The sequence below is a fragment of the Octopus bimaculoides genome, chromosome 9, assembly GCF_001194135.2.
Source record: "Octopus bimaculoides isolate UCB-OBI-ISO-001 chromosome 9, ASM119413v2, whole genome shotgun sequence".
Classification (NCBI taxonomy): domain Eukaryota; kingdom Metazoa; phylum Mollusca; class Cephalopoda; order Octopoda; family Octopodidae; genus Octopus; species Octopus bimaculoides.
In genome coordinates this window covers 898,675-909,353 of record NC_068989.1, presented here as the reverse complement: position 1 = coordinate 909,353, position 10,679 = coordinate 898,675, and the positions used below count along the sequence as shown (strand labels likewise).

At 39.9% G+C, this 10,679-nt stretch overlaps 1 protein-coding gene across 4 annotated transcripts in view; it reads right to left on the bottom strand.

Annotated features, from left to right (window-relative positions):
• Positions 1 to 3,498: 3,498 nt before the first annotated feature.
• The window catches only part of LOC106879484 (tRNA N6-adenosine threonylcarbamoyltransferase, mitochondrial), a 106,065-nt gene continuing 98,884 nt past the window's right edge, over positions 3,499 to 10,679 (bottom strand). For all 4 annotated transcript variants that reach the window (XM_014929078.2, XM_052970343.1, XM_014929076.2 and 1 more), the window contains 6 exons: positions 9,490 to 9,619; positions 7,700 to 7,904; positions 6,850 to 6,995; positions 4,717 to 4,847; positions 4,474 to 4,545; positions 3,499 to 3,876 (listed from right to left, as the gene is read on the bottom strand). In XM_014929078.2, coding sequence (XP_014784564.1) covers positions 3,798 to 3,876; positions 4,474 to 4,545; positions 4,717 to 4,847; positions 6,850 to 6,995; positions 7,700 to 7,904; positions 9,490 to 9,619 — 763 coding nt within the window. In that variant the 3' untranslated portion in view covers positions 3,499 to 3,797. The remainder of the gene's footprint in view (positions 3,877 to 4,473; positions 4,546 to 4,716; positions 4,848 to 6,849; positions 6,996 to 7,699; positions 7,905 to 9,489; positions 9,620 to 10,679) is intronic.

The following is a 10,679-nucleotide window of genomic DNA, read 5'->3' as shown; positions in this document are numbered from 1 at the left end:
TATATATATATATATATATATATATCTGTATATACATCTTTTCTTTCTTTTTCTTTTGTAGTCTCAGCTCAGAGCTGTGGCCATGCTGGAGCACCGCTGTTTTGCTACACTGTTATTACTGAGATCCTCTTCTAATATGTGGCACTTGGAATAAAATGGAGTTTGATGTAGCTACCTTCTTGCCGTGAGGTAGGTTCATCTGGGACTTTCGACAGGAAGAGGTCCAGCCTTGATTTGAAAACACCTACATCTATTTTGTGCAGGTTCCTCAGACTCTTTGGGAGAATATTGAAAAGCTGTGTGCCCCTGAAACGCAGGCTGTTGCAGTAACTGGTCCTGAAGTGCGACTGCATTGCTGGGATCTTTGGCACTGTGCAGTGTCGACACGCTCTGTCATTTGTGTAGCTTTCAATGCCAAAATTTGGCACAATTCCTTCCAGGATCTTCCAGATGTATATTACTGCATACCTCTCTCGCTTTCTCTCCATGGAGTAGAGTCTTAGCTGTTTTAGCCTTTCCCAGTAGCTGAGCTGTTGCAAAGAGACGATCTTCTTTGTGAATCTTCTCTGGATTGCTTCAAGGTGCGCTGTTAATTTCACACTGGTGGGTGACCACAGCTGTGAGCAGTAATCCTGCCGGCTGAGGACCATCATGGTTTCCTTATCTCTGGTTCTGAATGTTCTCAGGATCCATCCAGCCAGTCGTCTGCAAGAAGTATACCCATGCCCCCAACCCTGTCAGTGTTTCCTGCCCAGAAAACCTTGTACCTGTGTTCTTTGCCTGTGAGGAACCTAGCAGGACCTTACTTTTTGGAGGCAGCAGATATCGACACATCTCTGTTCAAGCATCTCAACAATCTCCCCAGACCTACCTTTCAGTGTGCCAACCCTGAGGGTGTGGGAGGTGTGGGATGGGGGACAGCAGTGTCATGTACCTGAAAAGAAAGCTCACATTTGGCAGAATTCATAAACAATAGCCTTCAATTCAACCTGCATACACAACACCATCATTTTTATGCACTATATGATCACTACCTTACATAGGAGATAAACCCTAAGTAGGGGTTGGGGTGGCATGAAGCCTTTAGAAGTGTTCATGGGAGACAACCAAAGGATGAGAGAGGATAGGAACTTCCGGTACATGTGGAGGGGGTGAGTCGGGCAAACCGCAAACTAGCAAATTTAGACGAGTGCATCTTCTGGATTTTAATACCTCGGCAGAGGTATTAAAAATTGAGTAGGGGAATCCGAGTGTGTGCGCTGGTTTATATAGGCTGGGGGTGGTGGTTGAGGAAGTCTTGGGGAAACAAGTGGTAATCGAAAGAGACAGACAGACAGACAAAGTGAGATCAAGAGAGAGACAGACAGACAGAGTGAGGCAGAGAGGGAGGAGGGCAGAGTTTGGGTGGTCAGAACACAAGGGAGAAAAATATTCTTTTGGGAAACATAATTTAACGAAACAGCAAATGTCGATAATAGTAAAATAGAATTGAAAAATCTTAGAATTTTCGGTCAGCCAATCTATGAGAAAATTAGAGAAATAAGTGACTGTATGATAAACTTGAAGAAATGAATATGTGACGATTAAAGGATATGTGTGTGTAAATATATACACGCATGCATATCTGTAAGTACAAATTTGGCAAAAGCTATGAATGTACAAGAGATGTAATGGAACGATAGGTGGGCGAATGGAGAAGGTAAACCTTGTAAGTAGTCAATGGAGAGAGGTAATAATAAACTCTAAGAGCTGATGGGAAATAGATTTTCTCAAATGCCTGCAACAGTCCTTAGAATCAGTTGATAGCTTAAGCGACATATATGCATGTATGTGTATGGCCACAATCCTAAGGATAACAAAGTGATTAAATAAATATATTTACCTCTCATAACTTCTGACGTTTTATGGTTTGAATATTCCTCCTGAAATAATTTCATTGATCAGATCAGCTGCATGGTTTCTCTGCGTTATACACCTCTGTATTGGATGACTATGTGGTCTGATAGCCAAGTTCACTAGAAGAGCTTTACATGATAGTCACATGAGTCTATATATTACAATAAACTTTATGTGTATATATATGTGTGTGTGTATATTCTTTTTGGCTTTACAAACAGAGATTAATTAGGGGCTGGTCCTCATTGACTGCAAGCATACTCATGGCAGCCAAGGCCAATGAAGGACAGACATGCACAACCGCAGTGGCTACAGGTGAAGGTCTGGTCAGCATTTGATGATGTGGTGTTGTGGTTCTTCCTCCTGTGCATTTGAGGGTGGCCCTGCATGGAGGAGACAACATGATTGCTGGTGAGTTGCCAGGTATCACAGTCCTTGGCTGGGGCTGGGCCACTGGTGATGGTTGATGTGAGAGGCACCAAGGGATTTTTTTTTTTGTCACATACTTCTTTGGTGTCCCTCTGTTGTGATGATTGGTGGAGAGTTCACTGAACTTGGGTAAGTGATGATGACTTCATCTTGGAGATATGGCCAACTAGCATAACTGGGACTTCAGCAGCATGGCCTCTGTCTGTTTAGGGACTTCAACATTGGTGATGATGTTACTCCAGTGAATGGGTTGGAGGCAGTGCTGGTGGAAGCATTTCAGAGTCGTAGATGGTGGCAATAAGTAACCTACGACTCAGAGCCCTATAGGGTGAGGGTGGTAAGGGCTAAGGCTCTCTGCATGCTGATCCTGGTACTCTTTCTTGGCTGTTTGTTGTTCCACATGCATTTCTACACACTGCCCAATGCACTGTTCACCTTTGCCAGTCTGTTTCTGATTTCCCTGTTGATTTTGACATCTGACATGATGGTGCACCTCAGGGGGAGATGAACCAATGCACTGTTTTCAATATAGTCTCACCAATGGTGATGTGGGGCATGTGGTATTCTTCCTGGGGTACAGGCTAGAGGAGTACCTCCATCTTCATTAAGCTGACTTCTAGACCAAAGAGCCAGGCAGCCTTCGCAAAGCAGGAAGTGATGTGCTACAAGGGTGTTTCTGGGTGGGCAACAGGAGCAGCATTGTTGGGAAAGAAAGGGTCTCAGATCACCTGCTCCAGGGCTTTCATGCGGGTCTGTAGTCATCAGAGATTAAACAGGTTGCCAGAAAGACAGTATCTGATGTAGACTTCACTCTCATCAGCAACATCTTTGTCCTGCTCAAGCATCATGCTCAAAATGATGGAGAAGAGAGTCGGTGCTTGGACATGTATATTTATACACACGAACACTTGCCAAGTGCATATCTACTTCCTGTCTTTGGTTCTCTCCCCATCATTCACTCACACTTCCATCTACTTCCTGTCTTTTCTGTCGGTGTAACCATGGAACATAGGAGTTGATATACCATCATTCCTTCTGCACTGCCAGTCACCACTCACTCTCACTCTACTCCTCACTTTCTCTTCTTCTCATCTTTCCAGACACGTTACCTTCAGTAAATAAACACATCACACAGTTGTTGCTTTTCATCTCTAAAAACAAAATACACATCAATAAATACAAAATACCTTTTAATAAATTATTAAAAAAAAAAGTTGTAAAAATATACAGAGCAAAGTCATAGCTTCACCCCCCCCCCCCCACAAAAAAAAAAACGAGTCATATGAACATTATTGTTCGTTTGATAGTTCAAGATAATGTTTCTGCTGACAAACTTGGAATATTGCAGTCCTTCAACTTCACACTTGATAGCAAGTTTCCATTTAACAAAAGCAGGGTCTTGAAGCTAATCAAGAAGAACTGAGGGCAGGGGAGGTATGGAAAATCTCTCTCTCGAAGAGCAAACACACATTTCAAACATCAAATTTTAATCTTTCTAGTTTCAATTTAACTTTTGAAACTTCTTCACTCAGATTTTCACCTAAAGGAGACCTGAAAGAAAGTTGAGAGAAAAACAAAAGTGATTATAAAACTATGTGTAGTAATAATTACTTAAAATCAATTTGTTATATTTCTTAAACGAAGGGTGCAGATAAGGAAAAGGATAAATCTGTCTGTCTTATTTCCTAACTTGTGTAACAAGTAGCAGACTGAGTGGCCATTTGCAGTGAGAAATGTCCATCAGTGAGTAATCTTTTCCAGTAAATCTGTTTTATTTAATTTTTCCAAGAAAACAGAGTTAAAACTTCCTAGCCTTCCACAATGGAACATACAACAGATTTGAAATCTTCCAGTGAAAGCAATATGTCATCCAAGCAGTGATTTTAATTCTGTGAGAAGATGGAGAAGCTAGAATGGTTTTGTCAGTCGCAATAGGTACTGCACCAGATACTGGGGGCCAAAGAAGGTCCTTGCTTCAAGGGATTAGGATGTGTGTTCCGTCACTGATACATCCAAAGATATTAAACAATGTGAATTGTGATCAGAAATTTCCTATTTTATAATTACTTGAGGAATATCGATAGTGTGAATTAAAAGGGACAAAACACAGAAAACAAAGAACTTTAAAATGAGAAAATGTGATCTTACTTTGCTTCAATTTCAATCTGCTCAAGATCTTTAGCAATACCAATTCCCCGGGCCAACTTTTCAACACCATTCCTAAAAAAAAGAAATTTGGTTCTGATGGAATGATCCATTGATAATGGCGTTGGCACAAACTTCAAATCGGTGTATAAGCTGTTGAGTTAGTAGCATGAAGCAGGAGGAAATGTTTCTTGTGGCAACAATACAATTTGGCATTAACTGTCATAATAGAGTGGAATAACTTACCAAGCAACCATAATACCATTATCTGTGCAAAGCTTTGGAGGAGGACAGTAAAGAGAACAATTATATTCTTCACAGACTTTTCGTAAATTGTTGATTAAGAATTGATTACAAGCCACTCCTCCGGACACAACCTAATGGAAAGGTAAACACAAAACATTCAAAATTCAACATATCACCACCACCACCACCACCACCATCATCACTATCATCATCATCTTGGTAAATGATTAAAAAACAACAACAAAAAACTGCAATAACAAACACTTAAACTGGAAACAAAAATATAAGACAGAGACCTTCTTGAATCTGGTTGCAGCTGATTGAGTTAATAAAATACCAATCAACAGATTAACTAATCAATGAGCTGTTAACTGAACTTCTCTGTAGAAGAGACACATAAGCCTCCATAGTTGTCATTTTATAGAAATATTCCTCAGTTTAAGTAACAACAATGAATTAGTCATAACAAACACATGTAGTTTTATACAAAAGTTACTAATGGCAGAAATTGTACAACAGTGAAATGAAATGTCTGTTTTAGTTATATTTATCACTAGCACTAAAATTACACTAACATCATACACAGTGGTATCAAAAAGTTCCTGGACAAGTTCTGTAGCACACCAACAGATGGCAGCACATGGTTGCTAGCAGTGATTTTCTTGAGGCAGTGAAGTGCCGAGTGACATCACTGTGTTTACTCAACATGTTGTGAAATTTGTGTTTCTGTGATCACGTGTATGCTGTAGTCTGTGGATTTTGTCATGGACAAGAAGTTGGAACAAGGAGCCAATGTGAAATTTTGCGTTAGACTTGGGGTGGTCTGCCACAGAAACCATGAGTATGCTTTGGCAAGTTTATGGCGAAGAGACAATTGGTTGTATACAATGGTTTGAGTGACATGGGTTCTTAAAAAGGGGAAGAATGTCCTTGGAAGATGACGAGCGATCTGGAAGACCTGCCACAAGTGTCACCCCTGGAAATGTGGAGAAAATACATCAGTTTGTGCAAGAGGATCGTCAGAGAACAATCAATAACATTGCTGATGTTGTTGGTCTGTCATATGGATCCAAGCAGGCAATCCCAACACCTGGATTCTTTGCAATGACAATTCACCCTGTCACTGAGTTCTCCAAGCATGCGAGTTTCTCACCAAAAACATGGCATCACTTCCACACCCACCCTAGTCACCAGATTTAGCACCTGCAGACTTCCAAGATGAAAATGCAGTTCAAAGGTCACTGTTTTAACATTGCTGTTGTCAAAGATCAAGAGTGAATCCCAGAAGGTCCTTACTTGCTGAAAATGACTTCCAGGCCGGATTCCAAATGTGGCAGGGATGCTGGGACCAGTGTATTGCTGTGCAAAGTGACCGTTTCAAAGAACTTAAGCAAATAAGTTATTCTTTATTAAACATAATTAGTCTGGGAGCTTTTTGATATCACCTTGTATTGCTAATATGCTTGGTTCCATAGAAGCAGTATCATGAACCATTGAATACAGAGGAAAGCATAGAAGATCATTTCAGGAATAAAACCCAGTTAAACTCACCAAATCCACAATCAATGCCAAGGTTCCTTAACCTGATGGCATTTTATGATGACAAAACATTGCAAAGCATGCATCTCTAAAATTAGTGTTTAAAAAGTGATTCAACTTGGACATTCTAGAGACCCAAGTGGGTCCGTACTATACTGCTCATATCCAAAACAGCACAGCTCACACACACACACTAAACATTCTAAGCATTCTAGACATAGAGAAATCCTCCTTTACATAGCACACTAGGGGACAACTTGCCCTTCAGTGCAAGTGAATCTTTTCACTGTTTCTTCTAGTATTACTGGAAATATTCCTGACCTTTTCCGCTTAAACTAATCCAAGTCACTCTCATCTAAATCTATTTGGGGATTTTGAACACAACACAGCAGACTAACGATGAACTCATTAATTGTACTTCCACTGGCCATTGTCATGAAACGTTAACATGGAATCTATTCAGAGATAAAGCATTGAATGTCATAACCATGGATACAAGGCAGAACTTATTGATAATGTTGGAAGTTCTGGTGTCTTAAAGATACCCAGATCTCAATATTCTTCATCAAAATAAGACCGTATGGAATTTCTTACCAATGTTTTTTCTTTTCCTAGAAGTCCAGTAATTTCCGAAAACAGCAGAGCTCGCTGGACTCTTTTTGCCAAGTGTTTCAAGACACCCAACTGGAATGAGGCACAGAGATCGGCTGCGTTGGCTATAATAGCATCCCCTTTGATATCTGATAATAGAAGAAGAAGAAGGAGGAGGAGGAAACAGTAACAGGATTAGGCTTTCCGCCAAAACCTGAAGCTCACCAGTGACAGCAACAGAGGCATCAAACTGATGGATCAAGTTATGAAGGTAACTAATTAGGAAGAAAATTAGCTCAGATGAGATGCAGTTTGGATTATTCCAGAATAGGATGCCAACAATTCCCTCTTTCTGCAGAAGAGACAATGACAGAAGTTTCCAGCAAAGAGCAAGCCACTGCATCCAAGAATGGTCAGCAGTAAGAACATTCATGGTTCCAATTTTCTTGAATATTCCCACAGCTCTTTGATGGCTTCTGTTACCTAGGTTACCTAAATAGCATTGGAGGGAAGTGCTTTGAAAGCTTGAATCCTTACATTAAACAATATCCTCAGTGGTTTCATTCTAAAGACTGCGACTCCATAAAAGCCCTTCTCCAAGGCACAACTTCATTGGCAGTTCTGTCAGGATCTCAATATTGAACAATCCTTTCATAACAGTTGCATCAAATAAAGATCTTTCCCCAAGCAGCAGATAATGATGCTGATAAGAATTTACTCATTAAGCTGCACCAAATTCCGGAGAAGCAGCAGTGAAGAGATCGACCATGAAAGAAGTGTGTAAAAGGTGAAATAGCTAGAATGAGATGATACAGGTGACAAAAATTATGAGAGAGAGAGAGAGAGAGCTTACTTTGATCTTTCTCAGCCAAACTGATATATCGATGGGCCATTGAATTAAATCCACTAAATGAAAAGTTGCAGTCAGGCGACTGCAACATGACCTGAGGAAATTCAAAAGCATGGGGCTGTCCATTCTTAGCTAAAAGTTCAACTGATGCACCTCCACTCAAACCGTAGCACTGAGGAAGGTTTTTCAGTTTTAATGAACGAGCAACCTGAAAATAAAAACAAGATTTACATTGTTAATTTGCTTCCCATTATTTTAGATCCATTTTCTTTTCTTATGCTAAGATGGACTAATTGGAAAACATAGCCTTAAAGCAGTAGTAATGTGTGCCAGAAAGGTGACTCTACAAGGGGACAAATGGATAATAACAGGCAAATGAAACAGCAGCAGAGAATGGCCAAACGTGAAGTGAGAAATGATGAAATCAAATCTGAGTTATTGGGTCTCATGATGATACGAGAGTGGCCTGAAAAGTTCACAGCCTAACTATGAAGGAGTGATGCTGGAGCTGTGAAATCTTGCATGCCTGAAATTAAGGCTTCTCTTTTTAATAACTACTTTGTTTCTTTTCAGGTAAACCGACATCTGATTGTTCAAAGAAGACTTCAAAAGTAACTAGTAGCAACCTCTCTTGAAAACAGACAAAATTTGGCATCGTGGTGTTATCAGGTATTTGCAGGTTAAACGGCTTAAACCCCATCAATATTAATGCTGATATGGTGGCTACATTAGGAGATGGACACACCAGCTTTATCAACAGTGCAAAAGTGAGCAGCTGAATTTAGGAGGGGGAAGGGAATGGAGTCTTGAAGATGACCCAAGGTCTGGACATTGTGCACCACTGAGGGAAACATTTATTGTGTTTACCACTTGGTGATAGATGACAGGTGATTGACTATAAATCAAATGGCCAAAGCTATTAGCATGTCCCATGAGAAAGTCAAGAATACTCTCCACAACAAACTTGACAAGACGAAGGTTCCACATGTGACACCCGATCAAAAGTGCACCAGGCTGATCATATCATGGAAAAATCTGACATTGTCTGAGGCAGATTCAGATGGTTTCTTTGAATGTTTCCTAACCCAGGATGAGTATTGGGTTCATCGCTTTGAGACAAAAGAGAAAATTCATTCAGTGGAAACACCCCCTCCTCCCTATTCTCCTAATTTAGCCTCATCTAACTATCATCTGTTGCCCAGCATGAAAAAACACTCGACTAGGAAGCAGTATCGCAATGATGATGATGTCATATTGACTGTTGATGATTTGTTTGACCAATAAAATGTTTAGGGTCCAAACATTGCAACACCAATGGAAGAAGTGTATGAACTGGAAGAGGAACTATGTTGAGAAATAAACGTCATTTGGTTACGTTCCATGCGAGTATCTTGAAATATAAGCAGAGAATATGAAGAAGTTGATGAGAATGAGTTGAATAAATATGGAGAGGATCGGCTGAAAACGAGCAAGACATCAGCTGATCTACAGAAGAAAAAAAGGTGTTGGCATCACAATGACCAACTGATGCAAATGAAGGATGTATGGTGAGGAATGGAAATGTCTTTAATTGGAGATTGATTAAGGAAGAACAATGTCACGTGTGTGAGAATGGTGAGTGTCATTAATGAAATGACACATGATCAATATATTGGATTACAGATCTCTCTTTTCTATACCAACACGAAAACATAGATATTAAGATGATGATGATGATGATGATGAAGGTGATGAAATAAGAGAAAAACAAATATCATTCTTTTGTTAGAAAGGCATAATGAACTGTTCCTTACTTTGTCAAAAACGTCACCGGGAGCATTGTCCATGGTGGTGCCTAACAAAGCAAACTCATTCACAGACTTAGAAACAGCAAGCAGGCAGTGGCCTCCACTGGCTAAAAGCACCAGGAAAGGGAAATTCACCCTGGACATATGAAGGTAATGAAAAATTGTATAAATTTTAAGAAAATATAACAAGAAATTTGAAAAATAAAGGAAAAGAAAAGAAAAAAAAAGAAAACTATGGCCAACATTTTATGAATATAATAAGCCAAAGTCACTTGAGTCTGGAGTCATGAGAACAATGTTCTACCAACGAAGGGGTTGCAGTGAGTTCCCCCAGTTACTGACATTGGACTTTTCTAATTCTGCAGGGGTCAATATTTGTATTTCTGTGATAAAGTATAGTTCATTGCAGCAAGCAGTGATTGTACTCATAAATTAATCATGTTTTTTTTTAACTTGGATTATTAAGATAAAAATGTTCCTGGAGATTATTACTAAGAAACAGATGGATTAACCTTGCTCTTCATTCTATTATTTATGAAACTCTTTGAGTTGCCATTAAGAAAAAAAATCAAAAATATTAAGTTTAGCATTTTTTTTACATAAACTTAAGAATCATAAAGAATCTTTAAGCACAATTATTCCTCCATCTAGCTCAAAAGTACAGCTTCTGTGTTTTGGATTGTTACACCATACATATTAACAAAACAGCCACCAACTCATCAGCACAGCCATCCATCTCTTACCTTTGAGGGCAGAGGCACCATTCTACTTACCCCCCCCCCCATGTGCGTATCTCAACCACACACCTACCACTTCTCTGCATCCTCTCTTACTCTTACTTCTATCTTAAGATGTTCCAACATCTCACCACAACTTCTGCCTTCTTTCCAGCTCCTCCCATCCACCCTTATATAATATGGGGTAGTCTTGAAGCTCTATAGCAATACATCTGGGTTCGTTCTTCCATCACACTCCAGCTTCTCAACTCAGAGTATAAAATCATCGCCCCTCTCCTCTTTCAAATGCTACTCAACCCCCATTCAATTGAAGAGGCTTTTTCTTTTTCCTGTTCCTTGCAAGTTGTTCAGTAACCTCACTGGGGCCAGTGCCACATGAAAAGCACCCAGCACACACACTGTGGCTGTAGAAATCATGTGAAAGACAAACACTGAAGCTCATTGAGGGGCAGGCATGGG